At 33.5% G+C, this 26963-nt stretch overlaps 1 protein-coding gene across 2 annotated transcripts; it reads left to right on the top strand.

Annotated features, from left to right (window-relative positions):
* The first annotated feature begins 1990 nt into the window (after positions 1-1990).
* On the top strand, positions 1991-25879 carry mgrn1a (mahogunin, ring finger 1a). 2 transcript variants are annotated; one of them, XM_056469461.1, is made up of 18 exons: positions 1991-2096; positions 2170-2386; positions 2680-2798; positions 3323-3411; positions 5862-6008; positions 7194-7311; positions 7456-7522; positions 7612-7655; positions 8159-8206; positions 9103-9171; positions 9284-9443; positions 12716-12828; positions 13429-13640; positions 13756-13870; positions 17284-17329; positions 19537-19653; positions 21929-21971; positions 24434-24511. In XM_056469461.1, exons 2-17 carry the CDS (start codon positions 2299-2301, stop codon positions 21964-21966), a joined length of 1590 nt encoding a protein of 529 aa, XP_056325436.1. In that variant the 5' UTR covers positions 1991-2096; positions 2170-2298; the 3' UTR covers positions 21967-21971; positions 24434-24511. The 2 variants fall into 2 exon arrangements, with proteins under 2 accessions (XP_056325436.1, XP_056325434.1); XM_056469459.1 differs by lacking the exon at positions 21929-21971 and having other exon boundaries at positions 24434-25879.
* The last annotated feature ends 1084 nt before the right edge of the window (positions 25880-26963 follow it).

Genomic DNA, 26963 nt, shown 5'->3' on the forward strand with positions numbered 1-26963 from the left:
TTGAGACCCCCAAATATTGTCTGGAAACCCCAAATATAAAGCCCCAGTTTATACTGTGAAAACAAATATTATATTTAATGGGTCTAAAAAGCATATTTTCTGAAAATATTTCGGTTTTTATTTTTTATTTTTTTCTAGCCATTAGATTAATTGTTTTCACTTGTTTACATTGTTTTCATTGGTTTAATGTTTACAATTTTAATTGACTTAATTTTAATCTAACATTATTGTCATATTGTATTCATTATAAATATTACAATTATTATAATTATTACAATTATTACAGTTGAACAGTTATTACATTTTAAATAATGTTTCTTCTTACTACAATGACGAAGATATTATGATGATGATATTGATGATGATGATTATTATTATTATTATTATTATTATTATTAATATTATTATCTTAACTTAAGAATTTTACTTAGGCCCCAGCATTTAACTTACACCATTACATTTTACGTAACATTCTACTTGTTATACTATTGTTATTTAGTTTATTTTGACATTTTAATATTAATTTCAGTTAATACTGTGTAATTTATTTTAAAAGTCTTGTTTAATCATATTTTATATTAATTATTTCTAATAATTTATTTTATTCTTATTTATTTTCGTTTATTTACTTTCCCTTTTTTACTAATGCTTGTTTATTAATAGAATGCTTGGTTATTATTTTAATCTAATATTTATTTATTTGTTTATTTATTTGACAGATTTGTGTATTGTTTGATTTTGTGTTTTTCGACTGGGAAACCAATCATTTGCTGCACTGACATGTGGAATTTATAAGCTGTCATGTAAATCACAAATAGAATAACTCAATATGCATCAACAAAAATATTAAGCTGATCATAATGTATATGCAGTGAATAAAATGAAAATAAAGTTAATATTAACAAATAATAATACATTGTTTAACACTAAACACACGATAGCTTCCCCACTACATCACAATTTAAATAGCTTCTGGTAGCAATAATTCAAATAATAATAAACTTTTTATTACTAAGTTAATAAATACAGTTTATTTATTAATTTATGTATTTTTTATTAATGCATGAACGACACATACAAAACAATGCCAGAGGTGTACACAAAGAAATGTGAAAAGCATAATATAGTTAGAAAAAAGTACAAAAGCTCAATTGGGTAAAATAAAATAAAATACCAAATAAAGAAAAAAATATTACAAATAGGCCTTGCTAACTCACAGTAACTTAAAAGTGTCAAACAAATACATGGTTTTAACAACTTTTTTGTTTGTACTCTCCTTAATGGCATTTGTATAAATATCTAGTTCTTTAAGTACCACTGAAAAAAAGAGGTTTCTGATTGATACATTTACATTGATGGATGTGAAACATAATATATAGTATAATCAAAACATTGATAACATAAGCTTTATTTTCCAAACTTCTTATCATAGTAAAAGAAAACAAAAACCGACATATTTATATCGTAAAAAAATTGACAGCACTTTATAAATATCATTTATCATTTATAATCATTTATTCATCTCTATCATTTATAAATGTACATACCTTCCACCATAAAGGTTTTGTATACTGACAATGGCAGAAAATATGAGATACTGTTTCTGAGTATAATGAACAGAATTAACAATTGGCATCCATGTCTTCAATAAATCTGGTTAAAAGTGCTTAACAGGGTAATTTGTGTAGTATCCTAACTGAGATTTCTTTGATATTTATTTGTAATTAGATATTTATTAGGTAATACCTAACCTTTCTTCCAGTCAATGTTTTGAATAAACTTAGACCAATAGAAAATAACATAGGGTTTACTAACCAGTCTTTTTTTGTTTGTATGTTTTGTATGTTCTTATAATTATTATTTTTGCTAAATAAAAACAATGATAGTTTCTTTTTGTTGTGTCTCGGTTTAAATCAGCCAAGACCACAATGACAGACACCAATTCCCATAATCCTTTATCCTCGGGAAATCCCATCTCGCGAGAATATGGGCTCCGCACATTAGAGTCGTTTCCAAAAACGTTAGTCTTGTTTTTGTTTTTATTTTGTTAACCGAGAATAACGTCGTTTATTTGTCGTCTGCGTAAGAGTTCAGAGGTTTGTATAAGCCAGTGTGTTTTTTCCGAAATGCCAAAACGTAGATTCAGAAGTTTATTCCTTTTGTTTGCAGTTCTTCTTGTCGCCAGAGATGGAAATGTGTCCGTAGTAGCAGAGAAACAAACGGCATCCAGCTAACTGTCCAAAACAAACCTGCGTTTACCCACATATATCGCTCTTCAGCAACTCTTTACGTCTAAACATGGGTTCAATACTGAGCAGGAGGATTGCTGGAGTTGAAGACATCGATATTCAGGCCAATTCGGCGTACAGATATCCTCCCAAATCAGGTAAAATGTCACTTAATAAAATGTTGACAAATGTTAGCTTCACTACAAGTTGGTTTATAACGTTAGTGTGTGTTTTTAGGGTTTACTGCTGTCATAAATCTACTTTTGCTTGTTATTTGTGTTTGTAACATTTTGTACTTTTTCATTAGAAAAATCTGGTAATTACTGGGTTTCATGTCCTGCTTTGGTAGTGTACGGAAGATATATTAATTTAAAACGTATATGTTCCAGCTCTATCTTAGCATCATATCCATTATAGATAATAATCTCTATTAATAATACTATTATTGCAGGAAATTATTTCACCAGCCATTTCTTCATGGGAGGAGAAAAGTTTGACACACCCCATCCAGAGGGATATCTTTTTGGAGAAAACATGGACTTGAATTTCCTGGGAAACAGGCCTGTGCAGGTGACCAAATGAAACGGCAACAAAACTATAAACAGCCTGAAGTTTTACATCTTTCAGGGCTGCACGATATTGGAAAAATCAGACGTTATGATATATTTTTAAGCTATATATATATAGTGATATAAATATAATTTCACCAGATGATCCGAATAGCTCTATTTGGAAATATTTCATTAATTTAGATTGATTGTGATAATCAAGTATTTTTTATGCAGTGCATCTTCATAAATTATGATAAATTACTAGCAAAAAATATATATATATAAACAATTCTTCATGGTTTTTGGGGGAGTCTTAACAGTATTCAAGTACAGTAATTGAACCATCAAATTAGTAAAACAACATAGTCATCGTTGTATAAATAATGAAAAAACAATGTAATATCTTTATCGTTTATTCTTTAATAAATAATGTAATCCTGTGAAGTGTCCATTGCAGGTACACACATTCCGTTATTGATGCTCAAATGATATATTGTTCAGCTCTATCTTCCTTACACAAATGCTTTATCCTGTTTTGCACAGTTTCCCTATGTGACTCCAGCAGCACACGAGCCTGTGAAGACGCTGAGGAGTTTGGTGAATATCAGGAAGGATTCCTTACGTCTTGTCAGGTATATATAATCACGCCTTTAAAGTCTCTGTGAAATTAAAATAAGAAATTAAAAACATTTTAAGAAGTTAGAATCAGTATATTAGTTTAAACGTTATCTATAAGCGAGTGTGCTCCATAAAAGGGACAAAATTGGGATTAAGAAGTTATAAACATCTAAAGCTTGCAGTTTGTTGCTTTTTCCTAAATGGATCAACAATTTTTTTTTTGGACATGATATCATTCTTTAGTTTCTCATCAAATGTTCTCAAAATCAAGTGCTCTCTAGTATCTGACATGTCCCACCCCCTTCAAGCTATTTTTTATTTGATGCGCTTCAGCTCAACCACTCTCTCTGGCAGAGATGTCATTGACTGTTTTTTTTTTTTAAAGAGAGGAGCTACTCTGACTCACCCTGTCTTTATGATTTAGTAATTGTCACACATCAAACAAAAATTCAAGCATTTAAGAGTTTTCTGATGACATCACAATATACAAACAATATGCAGTACTGGGAAAAAGTCTTAGTTCACTAGTATTTTCACCTCCAACAACAACCAAAAACATTTTAAGTCTGTTATTTCTATCTTTTGCTATAGTTTGCCAGTATTCTATTTTCAAACATTAATAGTGTAATAATCCAGCAATATGTTTGTAGGCACAAGTGGTAAATCAGTCTTGCCATGATCCTGTCCATCTTGAAAGACAAACTGAGACAGACTAAATCCAAAAGATATGTGGAAACCTCTTCAGGACACTTTAAAAAACCTGTATGCATAAGTGAACAAGAGCAGTTATAAATGCAAAGGGCGTTTACACCAAATGTTGATTTAATTTAGTTAATAGAAGCTAATTGAGTAACAAAGTCAGTTTATTCATTATTTTGAAAACATCCTCACTTTATCATATTTTTACAGTTCTAAATTTTCAAACAGCACTGTAGCTTTACTGTAGCCTTGAAGTGTCTTGGAGATGTTGCCTCAGCTAAATTATTACAATAAATAGGAAAAAATAATGCTTGGGAGTGTAAACTGATATTTGACAAACCACCTGTACGCTCTCAGAAAAAATGGTGCAATGTTGTACCAAAGAAGGTACAAACAATTGTCACTGGACAAAGAAACAAATTTGTACCATTGCAGTTTGTACATTTAAAGACATAATTTGTACCATGGGAAACTAAAATGTACCTTTTGTTTTTAATACCTGCAGATACAATATTGTATCTTCATCAAAGGTACAAATCTGATCCATGAAGGTACCACTACACTGACAAACACTTTGTACCTTAACAGTGTCAAATGTCTTCCTTTAAGAACTATTTAAAGGCATTTTGCTATTACCAAATTGCATCAATTTATTTTCAGTAAATATAAGACATCAAATACGCTTTTAAAACATGCTTTCTTTTTGTGTAAATGCACCTTTTCCAATGACAATAAAGAATAAAAAGTACTTCAACATAAAATTTTTTTTGTCTTTTTTGCCTAACATTTCACAACACTTTTCACAAAAATGTCACAGAAACACATTGTAATCACTTAAAAGTTAATTTAATTTACTTAATTTCAAAATTGAAATAGAATGCGTAGTGGAAAGCAAACGCCAAAAGGTTCGGATATCAATGATGAAAATGTATTTATCAGAAAATGCTTAACAAATGTTTATTAAAAAATGCCTTAAATGTTTCGTTTATAATATCTATAGTTTTGTTTACCAGTTGTTTTGTATTATAGAACTTAATAATTAAGGTTTATGAGTTTCGTTAAACATATGCTTTTGAATGATGATTCTTGTTTTAATATGGAAATTATTCATAAAATCACTTTGCCTTTACAGTAATATTTATTTTCATAGATATTGTAATAAAGAAGTTGTTCGACACTTATGTACCTTTTTTTATGAGAACAATCGTGTACCTTTGTTTCAGTTGTACCATAAAATGTACAGAACAGTGTCATAAGAGGTATTTTCTGTACCATACAAGGTACAACTTTTACAAAGGGAACATTATGGAACATTATTTGTACCACCTTGTACCCTTTCTGAGTGTGTTCTGTAATTTGTTGCCAGATCATGTCATTGTGATACAGAAAGGAAAAGACAGCACTGCTTAGCAGTAAAGTGTTCAACTTTACCTCAACATTTTAGAATGCATATTATTTTTTTGAAAAAGTACATTATACTTTATAACTAGATTAACCACGTATATGCTTGTTAGCTATACTGTCCACCCTACTCGCACCTTAACTTTTTCTGATTTTGATTGTAATGTAATAAACGTACCATTTATAAAGCTGCTTTGGAACAGTAATTCTTGTGATAAGCGCTATACAATTAAACTTGAATTGAATATTTCCTACACTACACCAAAAGATATAAATGAATAACTGATTTACAACCATTTTTAGTTGGTAAAAATAGTGACCTAAGACTTTTTTTTTTATACTTTACTCTTTTTTTATTTTGCAGATATAAGGATGATTCTGACAGCACACCAGAAGACACAGGAGATCCCAGGGTTCTTTATAGTGTTGAATTCTGCTTTGATACTGATGCCAGAGTGGCAATTACATTATACTGTCAAGCCTTTGAGGAGTTTGCCAATGGGATGGCAATGTAAGTTTCCGCTGTGTGGAGTTTCTGCAGTGTATTAATTGTAAACCAATGTTTTTGTGCTCAGTATGGTAACCAATTCTGCGGTCAGACTGCACAATTTTCAGAGTAGTCGCGTCACAGATGTTTTCAAACTGCATGACCATCTGGGTTAGCATTCCGTCACTGCTGTGTTTACACTGCAAGATGGATCGGCGACAGAGTGTTTCACACTGCATGACTTTACAATGGGAAGAATCTCCGGCATTTTTGTCTCCGACCGCAAATTAACATCTCATAACCAAACAACATGCAAGTAGTGACATGGAACCAACCTGAGGTCACGTTGTATATCTTTTTTTATTAACTACATAATGAGAAAGAAGCCTTTAGTGGGGTAGAAATGTACTTGTGTTGCTCACTTGACTTTTGAAGGGAATTATCCATTTCTCTCCAACTTTTTTCTTTTTTGACCCGGTTGTGATATTGCTCAGATTACATATCAGACAGACACAGGTGCTCTTACTAAATTTCCATGAGTTTTCCTCTCATTTCTTGAGTCCGGAAGCCCTTTTCTCAAACGAAGCCATGCTTGTTGATATTGTGGTCTATACCTTCATAACTCCTGCCTCAGCTTCCTGCTGGCCTGGATGCTGCTCTTTTGTTGGCTGTAGGTAATCACCAATGTTATTTTCCATCAGAACACATTTCTCACATGGCATGATTTTAAATCACAGACAGCTCCAGATATTTAGCATGCCAAATATTTTACAGGTCTTTAATAGTTCACACTGTGTATTGTTACTCCCGTGAAGGAGCACTGATTTGTCTGTGATTTCGGACATTAATCAACGATTTCTCAACTTGTCGGCAAGTCAAAATCTGAGCTAAAATTGTGCAGTCTGAACTTGACATCAGCGATTAGTTATGTAGAAATGTGAGTTTCTTGTGATTGATAGCCTCGGTTGCTTTAAAGTCCCACTTGTGCCATTTGAGCCCAATGAAACATAACCCTTTGGCATCTAGGCATTTACACACTCCACTTCCTAGCAACTAGATTATTTGCTTAGAAAAAAGTTACAATTATTATTCAATCATGTTACAAAAGATTACACCCTTTTGCAATGGTACCTTGTTTTTAATGTACATGACTTATAGCTGACACTCTCAGATGTGTTGTTGATAATTGCTACCATTTTCTTTTTAAAGATACAGTGCCAAGAGCCCTTCAATGGTATCAGAGACGGTCCATTATAAGAGAGGCATAAATCAGCAATTTTCTCTGCCATCCTTCAAGATTGATTTCACCAAATGGAAGCCTGAAGAGGTCTGAATTTCTAAGATTACGTTTCTGTAAATGATTAGAAACTCGTTTGCATCAGTGAAGTCTCACCAAGACAAAGACTTTAAAAAATATATTTATATTAAATAATAAAAGCTATTATTAATAGTTTGTCATATTTTTCTGTAGCTGAACTTTGATCTGGACAAAGGCGTTTTTCCTTTGGTTGTCCAAGCAATAGTGGATGATGGAGATGGTCTGTGTTAAATTTTTCATAATAAAATACAATTAGTTATGGTTATGTTTTATCTGTCTCCTCACAAAAACATTGTATCTCTGTTCCAGATGTCACTGGGCATGCACACGTTCTCTTGGCAGCATTTGAAAGGGTGTGTATTTCTTGAGATTTGTTTTTAGCTCAAGAATGTTAGCTGGACTCAAATTTTGCAAGCCTTCGGTCATGTTTTACAACATTAAGTCAGTCATTAACCAGGCAGGATTTTATACAGTCAGGAAAGTTTGACATTTATGGTTCCCATCATCATGGATAATTTGTAAATATCATTTGGATTTCTTTAGGTTGTGTTATTTAATGAAATATTTAACCTCATAAATATAAGCACTTGCCAAAAAAGTCTGGGAAAAGAATGGAAACCTTAAAGTATTATGTTGAACAAAAATAGACCAAAGATTCCCACATAAATCATCATATAGATCCTTTGAAATTTGTTATATATGTTATAAACGCTGTATGTAGTGAGATTAATACACTGATATATATTTTAATAGGCATACTGCTATAATAAAAGTACATTTGATCTCTCAGATTTTTAAAGCAAAAATCCAGCCTGATGTTTCTATGATAGTAATATGTATGTTGCTTAATTTACAGCACGTTGATGGCAGTTTCTCAGTAAAGCCTTTGAAACAGAAGCAAATTGTAAGTATTGTGGCTCATATTTCTCATTGTGGAGTGTTAAGTCCCTGATAAACTCAACTGTTTTTTTAACATTCTTCACTATTGAACATTGAACTTTTGGTTAGTGTTACAGTTCATTTGCAATAAATCAGCACTTCAGGGTTTGTATGTTTTTTTTTTTTTTTTTTTTACCTGCAGTTGGTTTGTTCCACTGTTTCACTCCAAGTAATTCAGGGCCTCAGTTTCCAACCATTTTACCCAGGAGAACCCCTATTTTAACATTCAAAATACTTAACGATCCCTCAACTCCTTTAAAAATGAGAAATGCATTACGATTACATACACTTGACTTTCAAATGACTTATAATGTTATCTAGTAACATAATTTTTTTTTTTTTTGCATTGATCTAAAAGAAAGGAAATGTAAATTTATTATACATAAGACATAATTTTATTAGGCAGATAAAATGAAATTGAACTCTCATTAAAGTTTTTCTTGAGACAATCGGTTTCCTTTTTATAACTTCACTCTGCACTCAGTTCAAGCTTCTTCACTAAACCTCAAACAATAGTGAATTTGCTGGTCCCCTCATAAATCTTTGTAACCACTTCCTTCAAGCAACAAAACCATCTCATTTTACATTATATTTATGATTGTGACTGTATTTTTCATTCGTAATTGAATTCCTCATTAAACCAACACTAAAAACTAAAAGCTTTGATCCGTCTACACTCATACACAGCAATCAAATGTTAAAGCAATAGTCAGACCATGTCATTTCATAAAACAGATAATTGTCATTTTGATCTGTGTCATTTTGATTTGATTCCGCATTTCTCAAATCGCATGTTCATCCTTTTATTGAGCTAGTTTTATCTTTGATTGAATAATAAAGATGAACACCATAATCCTTCAGGTGGACCGTGTGAGTTATCTGCTGCAGGAGATTTACGGCATTGAAAACCGGAACAACCAGGAGACAAAGGTAAATGATGACTCTATGCCAGAGGATGCTGGACAAATGAGATGACTGACTGGTAATAGGATATTTCCTGTGTCTGATTTCATGTACTGTTTGTTTTGTCTTCTCTGTGCAGTCCACTGAGGATGAGAACAGTGACAACAGCAGCGAGTGTGTGGTTTGTTTATCAGACCTGCGTGACACACTCATTCTTCCCTGCAGGCACCTGTGTCTGTGCAATGCCTGCGCCGACACACTGCGTTACCAGGCCAACAACTGCCCAATCTGCCGACTCCGTAAGTGCTCATTAATCAACGCCTCAGCTTCCTGTATTCTTCTGCTATTATTATTCAGATGGGTTCCGCTAAGTGAGTGGGTATGGCTATAAAGATAAAAGGCTGTGCTGTGATTTTAAAAACAAAACATGATGCCTGGCTGATTTGCTTTAGTGGTTTTATTCCTCTTTTCATTGTTCTACTTGGTAATGAATACTGTCAGAAGTGTATCATTGATCACTCGGGCATTGCAGATCATGTGACTGTTGAAGAACAGAGCCATCTGCTGGGGATGACTGGTAATTGTTATTATTGATCATAGTTCTTTCATTTGGACACACAAGGGCTGAAAGGAAGTGTCTGAGGGGGAACATGTGTATATATGCAAGGAAGTGTTGGGTAAAATGTGTATATAATTGTAATAATTAAATAAATTTGTAAATTATTATTATTATATCCTTTATTTTACTCAAAAGAAAGACACATTGAGATTAACAATCTCTTTTACAAGAGCGTCCAGGCCGAGATTAGGCAGTACACGTTACATGGGTCTAACAGACAACAAACAAAAAAAATTGACAGTTAACACGAGTCACACAATGACAAACAAATTATTCAAAACATCTACAAGCCTGTGTTTCAATTTCTAAAAAATTAATACTCTTTAAAAGCATTTAGTGAAATCAATTCTGTAAACTGCAACTTTGTTTGTGGATTATTCCATGCAAAAGTTGCTCCGTATTTAAAAGACTGTTTCCCATCTCAGTCCGCACTTTAGGAACAGACAATAAATAAATATCCTGCGATCGAAGGCCTTAGCTGAGGACAGGTTTTAGAAAAATGTAATTCTGTAGATATGATGGGAGTAAACCCAGTATAGATTTATAAACAAGGATATGCTAATGCTTGAGCCTATGAATGGACAAAGCAGACCAACCTACCCTAGTATAAAATACAGAAGGATGAGGAAGAGATTTAAATTAGTTATAAATCTTTGGGCACCATGGTAAACAGTATCCAATTCATGCAGACTGAGACAAAGCATGCATATAGATAACATCACCATAGTCCAATATCGGCATAAATGTTGCATCATCCAGCTTCTTTTAGCATCAAAAGAGAGGCAGTTTTTACTTTTAAAATAGAATCCTAAAATCTCTTTTAATTTTTTGACCAATTGCTGAATGTTAGAACTAAAAGAAAGTGTATCATCAATTAAAATTCCAAGATAATTGTACTGGGACACCAATTCAATCTCTGCGCCTTGAGTAGTAGTAATAGAACCTAGCTTTTGCTTAGTTTGTTTTGAATTTTAAAATAACGTAAATTTTGTTTTATCTGCGTTTAAACCTAGTTTTAACTCAGATAAATTACGTTGAAGTACATTTAAAAGCAATCTGTAGTTTAGAAAGGGCCAGATTGGGTGTAGATGCAGCTGTGTATATGACTGTATTATCAGCAGAATAATGAAAATCTCAATTCTAAGTATTTTAATTGTTGAGGTAATATTAATATAATCAGGCATTTTAATATAAATTATATTACATAATGTATACATAAATACTGGATTTATAAATTACTAAGCAATTAAGACCACTAATAAATACATAATTTTTTACTACAAATTTACATAAGTAAAAACGATATGTGCAATAAATTGACAGATTATCAAACAAAAGTAAATTTTCCACATAGTATTTGAGATGTTTAGTTATTATTATTATTATTATTATTTTTCCACTTTAAAAACATGTGTACATTTTAGAGTCAGGTCTCTTAAATCAGTGGTTCTCAAAGTAGGGGTCACGAGACAATGTGGGGTGGGGGGGTCACTAGGTGATTTCCAAGAATCTCATAAATAATATTAAACTATTAAAATCATCATATATTATCCATAACCTACACAAGATTAAAATAGTATTTAATAGTTACAGAAAAAAACAACAACATGCAAATAAAACAGCCTTTTTCCATTGGATTGCAACCCCTTGGGTTATTATTAACAACACAGCAATAGGATTAGTTGCAGCAGATGGATTTTACTGCTCAATGTTCAACTTTTGTGGCACTCGCACAGGTAAAGGCCACCACTGAACATAGAGGACGATCTCCAAGTGGAGGTCTCCAAAATTAAACAAAGAATAGTCTTGTGGTGTAAACATTCTGCCCAACTGCTGCATTAACCCTTTAATTGTCCCACCAAGAAAAAAAATCTTGGATAGCATGTCTAAACTCCTAATGTCACTAGTTAACACACTTAATGCATTTTTTTTTCTCTTCAGTCAGAACAAAAAAATGTCTGAGCTATCATTTCGCTCTATCCTTTATAATAAACAACAACAGTCCATGTGTTTCTAACTTACTGTAATGTGGTATAGCTGAATAAGTAAACTGTATTTTTTATATTATCTTTTACTTTTTATTTATTATTATTTTTCATAAGTCGTGTGTTGCGGACCTCTGTAAACATGTAGTTTACAATAAGGTTTCATTAGGTAATGTAATTATTAACGTGAGCTTATTATGAACAATACATGTACAACATTTATTAATCATAGTTCCAACATTTTCTAATGCATTGATGACATTCAAATTCATACTTGTTCACATAAATGCTCACATGAATGCACCGTGAGTTAATATGAACTAACAATGAACAACTTTATTTCCATTATCTAACATTAACTAACATAAATAAATACTGTAATAAATGTACTGTTTATTCTTCGTTCATGTTAGTAAATGCAGTAACTAACATTAACAAATACAACCTTATTGTAAAGTGTTATCATTATTTCACAGTCAGCCTTTACACATTTATCTATTTAGGGCACTGTCATCAGACGTTGAAAAAAAAGAATGAAAACATATCTGTCATTATGCATCAAGAGTAAATTTTGCTGTGAATTATTCGACATCAACAGATTGTCTGTATTTCTTTTGTATTACCAAAGAAAGAACTTTTTTTTTTTTTATTTATAACGGAAGAGAAAACATGCTTGGAAAGATAGAAACTATACACACTTCACTGACATGAGTTGGCCAAGCTTTTGTGTACATGTGTAAATCAAGTTTCTGGCCTTTAGAACTTCTTCACTGTCAGAATGTGCACTGATTTCGCTTCAACAGTAACTCCAGCTGGGCAAATATTTACTCCTTTTTGTCGCCAAATGAATCTGATAACATTTAAGCTCGCCCATGTGAAGATGCAGCACATGTGTTTGTTTATGCACTCAGCACTTGTTTGTGTCCATTTTTTCCCATCAAATGACCTTCTCCTCTCCCTGCTCCAGCATTCAGAGCCCTGCTCCAGATTCGAGCCGTAAGGAAGAAAACGGCCGCCACTCTCTCCCCGGTGTCCTTCAGTCCAGTGCTGTCCCAGAGCTCTGACCATACTGAGCATTCGGTAAAATTAACGTGTGCTCTAATTGTTAATATATCATTTATTCTGCTATACTGTGTTACTAGTACAGCAGTATTGATGCTATATGCTGTCAGATAAACACAACTCTTAAAACCTAAATGTGCTAAAGGCTTTTAAGACTAAATTAGGACCTTTCATCTCCATTTCAATCAGTTTATAAAGCGAAATTTAAACACAATCAACGCTAACTAATGTGCTGTACAGAATAGATGAATGGTAATGAAATTTTTAAATTAAACATGAGACCGAGACAGCATAAAACAAAGCAAAAACATAAGACGGAGCATTACAATTCATGTAAGTAAGCCCAGATCAAATGGAAATGATTTTAGTCTAGATTTAAAAACAGATAGTGATGGAGCAGTTCTCATTTGCACAGAAAGGCTGATGGAACATTTTGGAATGAAAGCTCTATTACCCCTCGTTTTTTCGTCTACTTCTGGGAACCACCAATAGCCTTAAGTTGGCTGATCTAATAGCTCATGGAGTTTGTTGTTTTGTCAGAGATATAAACCATGTAATGACTTAAAAAACAATAAAAGAAGTTTTTTTTAACACAAGACTTTTCTTCTTGAATCTCAGAATGCAGACAACATTCCTCCTGGCTATGAGCCCATCTCCCTGCTGGAGGCCCTCAATGGTGTGCAACCCGTGTCTCCTTCAATTCCATCAGCCCCTCTCTATGAGGAGATCCAGTTTTCGGGAGAGATGGGAGATCCTCTCAACCTGACTGGCCGGCAACAGAACGGAGATCCTGGAGCACTGAAGGGCAAAGGTAGCAAGTCACCAGATGGGTAAGTTTTATGACCGTGCAAATACTTTTGTTAATGAAAATGAAAACGCAAATGCAGTTTTTGATGTGTAAGTGATGTGTGTGTGTGTGTGTGTGTGTGTGTGTGTTGTTTCCAGATCTGTACGTTCTCCCTCGTCCCCCATTCAGGAGGAGGAAGATGAGGAGAGGATGTCGGAGCTCTCTGATGCACAGCCGCAGTCTGTTTTGCCCTGTAGTCTCAGTCCCTCTGAGGTCAGTCACTGTCACTTCACAAATGATGGCCACTGATAGGCCAGTAGAGCTGGGGCATATCAGTGTAATGTTTTACGATACATCGAAAGGCCAATGCCAATGATTCGGCATTGATTCATAATTATAAACTGCACATTTATAAAAAAGTAATTAAATCATGTCAAACATATGAATGTAGCATTTTATTGCAAATAACGTACCCCTTTATTATTTAATTATTCAGTTAATTAATATTTATTTCCCCTATTATATAATATTAAAGCAGATAAATCAAACACAAATGATTTCCTTAAGAACCTGCACATTACATGCAACTTTTTAAATTACATGTCACAAATTTGAACGGATATTTTTGTTTGTTTTTCTTAATATTAAAGTGCAAAATGGCCAAAATGTGCTTTACTTGGGCTCAGTGACCTGATGCACATATAGAGGCCTCTCTTGATCACCATGGATCTGTTTTTCACCTGAACACTTCGTGCATTTCTTTGTAAGATGCAAGATGTAAATGTATTCAAGATGGTTATGAATCCTTTAGGAGGTGGTTTGGGGTGCATTCCAGACAAAACTGTACAGGTTTAAATGAATCTGGTTGTTGAAAACACATTTCTATTTTACTCCTCCCAAAATGTAAAGAAATGTATGTATTACAGTGTATTACAGGCTTTATGACATAATACTATATACAGCACACAATGCCAATGCTACAGATTACAGTTTGTAATGTTGGTTTATTTTCTTTATTAACATTTTATATTCCATTTTTGACCTGTTGTTAACTGTTAGATGATAAAATTAGGATATCAAGTGAATATCAAAAGCAGCATTAACAACAGAGTCATATCTCGTGCCTGTAGTAGCCCATCACTATGAATGAAAAAATAACAGAAAAATATAGTAGCATATATTTTAATATGTTAATCATATATTTTGTTGTTCATTTACAAAGGAATGGTGTTTATTAATTGAAGAGTAGGTTATGCACCTTAATGTTTACCCTTATAGTTTTGAATGATGTCTTGTGCATATTTGTATTATAAAAATTGATGTTTAATTTAGCCTGTAATGATAGTAATCGTAGTGTCCATCTTGCGGTTCTGATACCGAAACACGAGTGAAGTACAAAGCCTCCTGTAACCTACAGATAAAATAAATTGTATACTCACTAAGATATCTAGCTTACTTAAATTTGCATATAGCGTTAGACCAGAAGATCGGAATAATATCTGTTTAACAGTGACACATCTTTGTGGCTAAATGTAAATAAAACAGTTTGCACAAATCAGATAGCTGGACGATCAGAGAACACACATGAAGTGACCAGGTATAAGCAGGCCTGTGAGATTCTGAATTTAATTAAGTTTGTCATTTGTTTTAAAGTAAACAAGCATTAGGTTTGGGAAGAAAATCTAAAGTGCTAGAATAAATTTGTAATTAATACACTTAAAACTAATACACTTCATTATTCAATTTCTATATTGAACTTTAAATGTCTTCTGTTAGATTGACTTTTTTATGTCCTTTTTTTTTGCTTTGTAGTATTGTTTTGTTGTTGTTTGTGCTGTTGTTCTTGTTATTTACAATTTGTTTTTATTTTTAATAATTTAAATTGCATCGTTTAGATAAAAAGCAGATAAATTGCACCGCAGTATAAATCACTTTAGAAGTCATATATTCATATAGAGTCTATATTATAGACCATTTCAATGTGTTAATGTCATTGGCCCATGAATATTTCCTGCTTGTTATCAAACTATTTCATAACTGTAACAAGAGCCAATTCAATCATATCTCAATGTTAAAACAGCTATTATAACATTATCAGTATGTGGCTCTTTTTGGATTCTAAGACGCTATGGAAATTAAAAATGTGAAACAGGAAATAAGTAAGGACCGTTGTTTTTGTTTACTTCTCTCAAAATGGTCTGTATTTGTATTTCACACATTCTAAACCCATTTTATCCCCCTCTCCGAAATAAAGCCTTTCAATTAAAAAAAATCCTGCAATATTCCAGAAAATATGAAAAATATAAAATTTGGGATTTGATTGTGAATTTAACATTGATGCTATTAACATTTAAACAGTGAATATGTGCATTATATATGATCACTCATTAACTATTTATGTATTTACAATATATAATTGTCACCCTAAAACAAAGTGCAGTTTTTTTTCACCATGCAAAACTTGACTAAAGTCTTGCCGTTGATCCTATAGTTGTAAGAGCAACAAATAATAACTTGACTTCTAGTTGATCATTTGCAAAAGTGGCAGAAGGTAGATTTTTCTGATGAATCATCTGTTGAACTGCATTAAAAATACTGCAGAAGACCTATTGGAGCCAGCATGGACCCTAGATTCTCAGAGAAATCAGTCAAGTTTGGTGAAGGAAAAATCATGGTTTGGGGTTACATTCAGTATGGGGGCATGTGAGAGATCTGCAGAGTCAAGATTTTTGTGCTGCCCATTACATTACAAACCACAGGAGAGGGCAAATTCTTCAGCAGGATAGGGCTCCTTCTCATACTTCAGCCTCCACATCAAAGTTCCTGAAAGCAAAGAAGGTCAAGGTGCTCCAGGATTGGCCAGCCCAGTCACCAGATATGAACATTATTGAGCATGTCTGGGGTAAGATGGAGACGTTGAAGATTAATCCAAAGAATCTTGATGAACTCTGAGAGTCCTGCAAAAATGCTTTCTTTGCCATTCCAGATGACTTTATTAATTTGAGTCACTTAATTAAAATATTTGAGTCAAGCAGAGATGTGTGGATGCAGTTCTCCAAGCTCATGAGAGTCATACACAATATTAATTCTTTTTCCACTGCACCATGACTTTATATTCTCTACTGTACATTAAGTGACAAGACTTTTGTCTAAACAAAGTCAGACCTTACATTCCTAATTAAATAAATAAAAATCAAGGTATAATCATATTTTATTTAGCTAAAATAAGCATAATCTAGAGGTCTTTGCCTTTCATAAAAGCTACTTCTGATACCAAATTATCCACTGGATCTCAAGTTATTATTTGTTGTTCCTAAAACTTGAATAGGCAACAAGACTTTTGTCAGGTAGTGTAAGCTTCTACTGGAAGTTTTTTTTTGTTTGTTTTTTTTACTTTTGTCCTTTAAATACCTGTCTGATGGTTTGTATAAACACTGTACAATAGTTTCTTTAGAAATGCGTTTTCCTGTAAACTTTCATTGTGTTTGTGTGTGATTCATGCTATGGATAAGCTGACTGTTGATACTATTAGTTTTGCATAGACCTGTGGTTTTTACCTGGTTGCACATGACTGATGAAGACATGCAAATTAGTGAATGTGTGTTGTGTCTGTTCATCGTTTCCCACAACGTTAACCACAGTCCGTCCTGTACCCTGTCAACTCACAGTTGTTTATTTCCCAACAGGACACAGTAGAGGGCGTGACTACCAAACCCGGCTTCCCAAATTCAGGTTAGCAAACTCCATGTGCAAATCTCTATTAAATAATGTTTTTTGACAGTACTGCAATTTTTGTGTGTTTGACAACCAGTGAAATGTTTCGGTTAAGAATTTTTCACATTTTATCTTTCTGCTCACCAAGACAGCATTTTATCTGATCAAAAATAGAATTGAAATAGTGAAATAATATTACAGTTAAAATGCAGTTAAAGTGCAATTTATTCCTGTGATTTAAAGCTGAACCTTCAGCATCATTACTCCAGTCTTCAGTGTCACATGATCCTTTATATTATCATGATCTGCTGGTCAAGAAACGTTCATTTTTATTAGTGTTGAACATTTTTGGACTGCTTATATTTTTGTGAAAACTGTGATTTAGTACCATTCAAAAGTAAGATAAACAATGTTGACTTGTCCGTAGGACACATTAAATTAGTCAAGAGGGAAATTAAAGACATTGTAATATAATGTAAAATATATATTTAATAATAATAATATAATAATAATAATAATAATAATAATATATTTCAAATAAATTCTCAGAGTACTAAAAAATAAAATAAAATGTCCAAGAAACATTTTTTTTCCAGAATGTTTAATTATAAGAATCATTAATGATTGGATGTCAATTGTAACAGATCATAACCTATAGTGATTCTTTCTGAATGATCATATGACACTGGTGTAATGATAACAATTAAGCTTGGAATCACAGGCAGTGCTTCCCATACATAGACTTTACTTGGGCGGGCGGGCCGCCCAGGTATATAAACGGCTGCCCAAGTATACTTGACGACACTTTATTTTTTTTGAGCTATTATTAACAGTGGTGTAGTCCATAAAAAAAAGGTGGTGTACTATTACCCACCCATGCTGTTTTATAATTTTACCTGAACGTTTCAGCGAGACATCATTCAGTTGACTTCGAAAAACTCACAAAATTTTCTCACAGCTGCTGTGGTCGTCAGGGGGCGGGGAAAGACGCAAAATATAAACAAAAATGCACCAATTGCAACAAATTAAGATGAGAGTTAAAAAAAACATTTGGTATACAGCTAAAGGGAATTCGAATACACGTAAATTAGGGAAGTCTAATCAGCATAACAAGTGAGTATACCGAGGGTATACGCAATTATCGATCCTCAGAAGTCGTAATACCCAAACACCTAGTGGAAAAAAGTAGGCATACTGAGTATACGTGCGTATAACCCCGACTACACCACTGATTATAACCATCCTTTTACACTTGTTTTTTTTTTAATATCCACCCAAGAAATATCTGCCATCAATTAACCAGTGGAAAATTATCTCTCATTTACCCGTTTTGTAGGCTACTGCTGGTTCTGTTTGTGCAAGAACTGTCAACACTCCCACAGACAGTCACGTGTTCTGCAGACCCACAGAGACACGCCTTTGTGGCACTTAAAACATGCATCTGGCTGGGCTTTCTAAATCTTCTAATGTCTTGTATTTGACTTTCGCTTTGGAAAGTTGTCGTTAATTGTATGCGTTTTAACATTACCTTTTTATTTAAACCTACTTTCACTTGGCTTCACAGCTGATTGAGCACACACAGCCATGAAAACGAGAGAAACAATTAATAATTAATTCTTAAATCTAAACAACTTTACTATATACTTGGAAAGCATGAATCGACATCTAAATTGGCTGCAAAATATAGATTAAAATAATCTACACTTATTATATTTTTAGAGAGATTGTCTGTTTTTATTCCTTTTTTCTGTAATTTGATTCTAATTTGCTGTATATTTTATAAATTTGATGTTTACTATATATTACATAGGTTATTTTATACAAATCTAAAATGCTTTGGCAATGCTGTAATAAAGCAACGAGAGAGAGGAAAAGAGAGAATAAAATAACAATAAAAAGAAAACAATTAAACAGTAAAAAATCGAATTTAGTTGACCATTTATGCACTGTGGGTAAAAGGTTTCTTTCAATCTGGCTACCACCGCAAGTATATTTCAAGCCTGTGGGAAGCACTGACCGAGATAAATTTACAGGGATAAATTTGTAACTACATTCAATAATATAATGGTTGTTTTAAACCGTAATTATAATTCAGTTTACAGATGTCCTGTGTTTTGGATCGAAATAAATCCATAAAAATCTTACTGATCCTGAACTTTTGACTGGTAGTGTGTGTTATTCAAACTCAGTCTTACTTGAATCCTTTATTCATGTGATGATGTCAGGTTCCGAGAGCCGATCACTGGGTGTGTCTGTGAGTGAAATCCTCCAGGACTGTCACAGTGAGCGCAGCAGTCTAAGCCAGACAGAAAGTGACCCCTCGGCAGATCTAGCCCTGCCTGGTGAGCCACTAACATGAACATATACACACATGCAGGCCCTCCACAAGACTGCCTATAGAAATTGCCATTATAAGTTCTTCCGAGTCTGCTTTTGCAGGCGGGGTATCTTTCATGTCCTGATAAAACCTTGTACTGTTTACTTTGAGAAAATGCAAAACTGCAAAGCCAGAGCAAGCAAATTTTTCAGCATGTTTGGCAGAGCTAATACTGTGCAATTCGATTTTTCTCCGTTATTTCAGCCTCTTTGCTTAATTTCTACCCTTTAAGTATGTTTTTCAGTGTTTAAAAGCATTTTTGCTATTTTCTGGTGGTGTTTCAGCCCTCTTCACATTAGAAATTAACAAGGTTTTCTGTTCTAAAGTGCAGTATTCACTCAAATATACCTTCGAAATGTGTGAATAATTAATTTTGATTATAATTGTAGATGTTAAATTAAACAACGAAAATGGTATGATTTCTGTTAGGCCATTTGAGTTTGTTAAAGGGCACCTATGATGAAAATCAACCTTTGTATGCTGTTTGGACAGAACTGTGTGTAGATATAGTGTGTACATGGTGATATTAGAGTGATATAAACACAAAAAACTCTTAAAACATTTCCTGATGTTAAAATAGGATCCAAATCCCTCCCATTTTAAGGCCCATCGCATTGTGATGCAAGAGTGCGGTTTCCCCGCCCAAAAAATTGATTGACAGACGCGTATCAGCATATCTCCGTAGTAACGCATATAATCATATCCACAAGACAGAACGTGTGCAAAGTAACTGGGATTAAAAGATCTGTTCAGCTCTCTGTGATCATCAATCATCAACAAATGTGATCATAAATGAGTTTTACATGTTTAAAACTTTTTAAAACAATGCATGATTGTAATAAAGACAGTAAAATCGCTGTAATTTATCACCACAGCTGCATAGTGTCAGTACAATTATAAAAGAAGATGCTTCAATCCCGGTTTGTGGACTTAAATCAGGTTTATTTTGTTCATTAACATAATGGGTGTCCGAACAGCAGTGGATATTAATGTGTATCCTGTCACATTTGCCGTGCAAAAACAGTGCAATGCTAAACGCGTGTGCGTGCGTGCGTGCGATTGTGTGTGACTTATCATTGCAGAAAGGCTTAAATTAACTCCACAACAAATATAACAAATAACCGTTGGGAAAGTTCTTACTGTAGTAAGGGAGGTCTGCTTCATTCTACTCTGTCAGTGTGCAGTTTGTCTACGTGAAGGCTACGGCTCTGACACACACGTGGCAACAGTGGGCGGCGAGAACCAGCTCATTTGCATTAATGGCACAGGCAAAAAAACAGCTTCAGTGTTATAATTTCTCAGATTTAAAAAGGAATAAATAATCTGATTGGTATTTTGAGCTGAAACATATTGGAAAAGGGTTCAAATAGGGGCTCTTTAATTAAGTTTACTTTTAATTGTACTTGTAATTGAATTAGATCATGCTTTGAATTTTTCTTATATTTAGGTATCACTATTCACTTGTACATAAGAAGAATATTTCTTTTGCTATGGAAGTCCATATTTACCACATAAGAAAAAAGATCAATCCTATAACAGTCATATGTATGAAAATGTATGAAGAGTAAAAAAGTTTTACTTAATTAGATGGAAGCGTACTTTTGAAATTGAGATATTATTCAGTCATAATTGTTTTGAACTTTCTTATTAATTTTGACTCAATAACAATTATGAGAGAGACAGTCGTGGCATTTTATGAAATGTGGCGTTATAATAGCTCTTATGTTGTTTGCAACAACCTGTTTACACTCCTCTGCATCATCAGTTAAGATCGATCGACTTGTTCACTCCGCAGGCTTACTGTGACCCTATCTGTGGCTGTCGTTCTGCTCAAACTGAGAAATTATACACATTTATTACATTTACACTAAAACTGCTGCTTTATATTTCATACATTTCTCATTATGAATGGTCTTTTGGATTAAAATGGTTTCTCACCTAATACTGAAAATGAATTGAAGCGATTCCGCATAAACCCATAAAACGTTCACATGATTTCAGAGCAGTTGCTTTAGTGCTGTATACGTTTATGCCTTAATGAAGCAGTAAAATTCACCAAGTCGTGAAACATACTAGTCAGGTGTTAAGATGACATTAGTATTTAAAGTGTGTTTTTTCTCCTTATGTGTCAGAAATGGGCTTCCAATCTGATATTGTGTGTCTTATGCATGTGTCATGCTGTGCTGTCTCCTAACCCTCTCTCTTTCTTACTGAACCTGGCTTGCTCTTAACACACGTAGCGTCTGAGTCGTGGTCCACTGCTGTAGAGGAGTGTTGACTCGGGTAGGTCACCACTCTTATAGATAAATCAATCTTTTGACCCATTGTTCATTTACACATTGTATGCACAGTTACATATTTTCAAATATATTTTTTAAACATTTTCAAAATAAAAGTAATAGAACTATGTAAAAGCTCAAACGTCTAGCAACATGTGATGGAAACTTGTCCACTATCTTCTTAAAGGTCCTGTGAAGTGCTTTGAAATGTACATTTTTATTTCATTGTTTGACATTGATCTCAAGTGAAACATGAAGAGAGGGTTGGACATAGAGTATCTCCTCTCCATTTTAAAAAACAATAGCTTTTTGTTTTGTCACAGCTTATGACATGAAGAAAAATCATTCATACGTTTAGGTGGAAACATTTTTATCAGTTTCAATTTTGTCACTGTTTTGGAAATCCTTAAAACTAACAATACTCTTACTAATTTTAAGTGACCTTTAAATCTGATTTATACTTAAGCATTGAGTGATCGGCATACCCTACGGCACATACATTGCACTTAGCCTGCATCATTGTGAGCATTTACACTTCTGTACTGTCTGTCCCTTTTCTGGCAATAACACATCCAAATTACTAGTAGCCAGTGGGGTTTCCATGTTCCTCTATGTCGAGTTTCTTTGCTAGTATTTTGGATTTACAGCGAAAATATGTGCGATGCTACTGTAGAAATTGTTAAACTTGCATGCAATCGATGAAGAGAGGTGGGAACCAACGAATGTTCAACAACTTTATATTTTTGTTTATTTTATCATGATTATCCATCTGGGACTTCTCAGCTCTCATGGCATTGAGGCCCACTCACACGGCCCTACCAAATCGACTATTCACAAATCTTGTGCTCTGCATCGTGGTGACATTTTTTGACAGGTGCGCATCAGGATATGGCATAAGGGTATGTGGCCATTCCCATGCACCGGACGCAGAAGTATGAATTGCCCCTTACTTACCAATTTCAAAGAAATCAGGGTTTCAGAGTAAATTTCTTTCAGCCAGTGTGACTAAATTTCGTTATTTAGCTCTGATGCCATGCGATGACCCTATCGTGTAGGAAATGCATTGTTGAATGCACCACAGGTGGATTAAATGGTAAAAATACTATCTATCAGCATTGTAAAAGCTTGAGCAAAAGTGTTTTACTTGACCAGTGGTTTAAATGACCACTACACAGACACAATCATCAGGTTAGAAGGCATACATGGGAACTGTTTGAAAAAAAGTGTGATCATTTGTTTATTTATTTCTAATTTAAATGTTATTCTTTATTAATATTAGCATGTGTTAATAATTAATTAAATGACTAATGTAAAATAATTTCTGTATTATTGTTACGTCATTAGTTGTGCATTTGTAGTAGATGTCTTTTAGATTTTTGTCTAAAAGAGCTACTTTTTACTGTAGTAGTGAGACCCTTGTACATGTGCATGATGACCTACAAATATGCAAAATATTAAACTAACAATTCTTTACAGAGCAATTTGCGTTAAACTATAAGCTCATGCAAACAATCCTTACAGCACAATCTACTTATATAAGAGATTTTCACAAATACAATACAAAATTCTACCGGTGCCACCATATGTAGAATTTGCTCATAGCAGTGCTCTCAAATGGTAAGTCCATGAGGAGTCCTGGACTTATTTTTTCAAATCTAATTTGTTCAAAGATTTCTGCTATAAACTACACAAACTTCTATATAAGATTTCCGTATTTACAATTAAAAATGGCTATACAGCATGAAGCTTGTCAAATTCTTGTTTTTCACTTGAATCCAGTTGCTTTTTTTTTACGATCTACTGAGTAGTAACCTCACCTGCCAGCGGCATTTCATGTAAAATAAAAAGAGAGACACTTATATCTCAATTTAGTTTTAGTCTATTACGCCAAAGATATTTTTAACAATTTTGAAAACCAGTATTATCTTCTGTAGTTTTTTTAAATTATTATTATTTCTTCTTTTGTATTCAACATAAAAAAGTAAGTGTTTTGAACCACCTGAGTGAAAGTAAATGTTCTAAAAATTCTTTTGTGGAACTATGCCTTTAAGGATTAGCTCAACATGAGAGGATTATATCGAGTAGCACATTTTAGACAAAATAAGTTGTTTATTTATTTTTCTTTTATTTGATCAAGAAGAAGAAAATAGCATCTAATATATTTTTAATGATCATATTTTTAATGATCCAATTATAAAGACCTCTCCTGAATGAATTGCTTAAATGAAATCTCAAACTTATAAAGTCAGGGACTTGCCACCACCTACTGGCAGTTTTTGTGTCATTTATTAATCCATGACTATTACAAAAAATAAATAAATATCTTTATCCTTATTAAATCTTTATGTTTCTGAAATATATATATATATATATTTCAGAAACATAAAGATACTATATTTTCCTTTATTACACATCTTTTTGAGTCTTTTTGCCTCAATCTCAGTCCAGCTGTCTTCACTTCCTCAGGGTCATCAGAGTCCATAGAGAGCCTGAAGAGTCAGAGCACCAGCAGCTCCAGTCAGCCTCTGCTCTGCCTCCCCAGCAGCCTGCGCATGGAAGATGAACATCTCACATCATAAACACTCAAATCACTCTACTCCCATTCCTGCACACTATAGGCCAATTAAGATATTTTGAGGACCACAATCAAAGTCTTACATTGAAAAGTTCAAGACATTTCACTGTTACAAGAAAACTACACGCTAGCTTAAAGGAACACTCCACTTTTTTTTTGAAAGTGGCTCATTTTACAAGTCTCTACAGTTAAACATTTGAGTTTTACTATTTTGAAATCCATTCAGTCGATCTCTGGGTCTAGCTGGAGAACTTTTAGCTTAGCTTAGCATAAATCATTGAATCTAATTAGACCATTAGCATCTCACTCAAAAATGTCAAAAAAGAGTTTAGATAATTTTCCTATTTAAAGCTTAACCTTTTTGTAGTTGCGCAGTGTACTAAGACCCTCAAAAAATGAGCAGTTGCCGTTTTCTAGGTCGATATGTCTAGGAACTGTACTCTCATTCTGGTGTAATCAAGAAATTTTGCTGACTAGCTGGGGAATCTTTTCAGGTGCTGCACAATATTATAGAATATTTTCCTGCAGCAATGGTATGGCAGCAAAGTTCTTTGATTATTACACCAGAATGAGAGTATCGTTCCAAGACATATCAGCCTATGTAACTACAGAATAGTCAAGCTTTACATAGGAAATGTTTCAAAACTCTTTTTAACTTTGAAAAATTTTATGCTAACGGTCTAATACGATTCAATGATTTATGCTAAGCTAAAAGTGCAAAATGGCGATAGGCTGATTTCTTTCGAAAATGATGAGACTCAGCTGTTTAACTTGGGAGGTGAAAATAGGCCGGGTTTCCCCACTAAGAACTGCAGTGTTCCTAAAAAAAACCCTCAAATGTAAAATCCATCAAACCTATGCTTTTAGCATCCAAAACATTTCAGTGGTTCAAAATATTGTCATAGATGCCCAGTCTTTTTGAGGTATGCAGCATCATGGTGATTTTAAACGGTGTTCTTGATTCATTCTTATTGTTTTTTGTAAATTCGGCAAGTGAACACTAAGTGCATCAGATTGCAGTCTAATACAGACGCATAGTATAATCATTTATCCAGTTGAAGTAATCCTCTACGTCTGTATCTTCTATATTTGTTTTGTGCCTTACAGTACTATGTGGCTGTCCCTTAGTCCTCCCTTTGAAACATGCAATGTGGGAAGCTGTAGCACTTCTTGAAGCTTTAATGAGTAGTTTATAGAGGGATTTGCCATCATTTACAGACATATCTGATGCTTTTTAGTGAATTCTCTGCTGCTTATCTATTCATGCACCTTTAAAAGTTATGTATATTTGTATGTAGTCAAATCGTTTTATCATAAAGTGTTGTGCACTAATGCCAGTCGCCGTCATTGTTTATTGAAAATGCATAAATTATGTGAAATTCCTGCTCTTCTGTATGAATCCATATTCTAATAGCTGGGTCGTTCCTCGTGGTTGGTACTTTCTGAACTCTTAAAAAAAACATTTTTAAATATTGTTCAAACTTAGGGTTTTTAACAGTTATGATCCAAACCCAATCACAAAGAGGACCAAGAATGCTTACGGTTATTAAATGCTGTCATTTAAGATAAATTCAAATTAATATTGTTGATCAATTTTAAGTCAATGACATCGTGATCTTATGACAAAAGAGGGACAGAATCCTTGTAATAACACAGCTACCTTAAAAGAAAAAGAAAAACATTATGCAAAGAATAATTGATAATACCATATAGAATTATTCCATTGAGAAATTAGATAGATTGACAGACATGCACTATTGCTCAAGTTTGGAATACTATTAATTTTTTTATCAACAAAATATCTTATTTCTAACTACTAGATTGATAGATTATGGCTACACTGAAAAAAGTGTTGCATGCAAAACTGTTGCAAACAATTTATTTGTGTTGAATTTAAACAAACAAATTAAATGTAAGAATGTTCAACTTAATTTGGTTGTTTAAATTCAACCCAAATAAATTGTTTACAACCACTTAACGTAAAAACAATTGAGTAAATCCAAGGAATCATCTTTGAATATTTTTTTTCAGTGTAGCGTAGAGATAATGTTCAGCCACAGGGTGGCAGTGTATTCTCTGTTTTGGAAAATCCTCACTCAAAACTTCGGTAGTTTCTGAAAATACAGTAAAGTAGGCTATTATTTACACAAAGTACACAAAGCCTCCGAGAAAACGGCTTTGCGTTTGACAATGTGGTGTGTAAGCTAATGCTTTGACTGTGAGGAGTGTCAGAGGTCTCCTGAGGCGGGAGAATTGGCGCACTCCTGTTAAAGCGCGACACTGTTTTCATTCTTGCGCGCTTCTTCTACTCCTGGCGCGGGCGCAAAGTTTATTATCAACGACTTTTAACGACTTACTCGAGGAATGTGCACTCTTAAAACTAAAGGCTCTTTACACCCTGCCACTCCACAGAAGGTTTTT

The sequence above is a fragment of the Danio aesculapii genome, chromosome 12 (genome assembly GCF_903798145.1).
Source record: "Danio aesculapii chromosome 12, fDanAes4.1, whole genome shotgun sequence".
Lineage (NCBI taxonomy): Eukaryota > Metazoa > Chordata > Actinopteri > Cypriniformes > Danionidae > Danio > Danio aesculapii.

Excerpts from the sequence above, each read along its gene's own strand:
- mgrn1a (XM_056469459.1), top strand. The coding sequence starts at position 2,299 with ATGGGTTCAATACTGAGCAGGAGGATTGCTGGAGTTGAAGACATCGAT. Across the intron at positions 3,412-5,861 it reads GATTCCTTACGTCTTGTCAG|ATATAAGGATGATTCTGACA; the intron begins GTATATATAATC and ends TTTATTTTGCAG. Across the intron at positions 19,654-24,433 it reads GGCAGATCTAGCCCTGCCTG|GGTCATCAGAGTCCATAGAG; the intron begins GTGAGCCACTAA and ends TCACTTCCTCAG.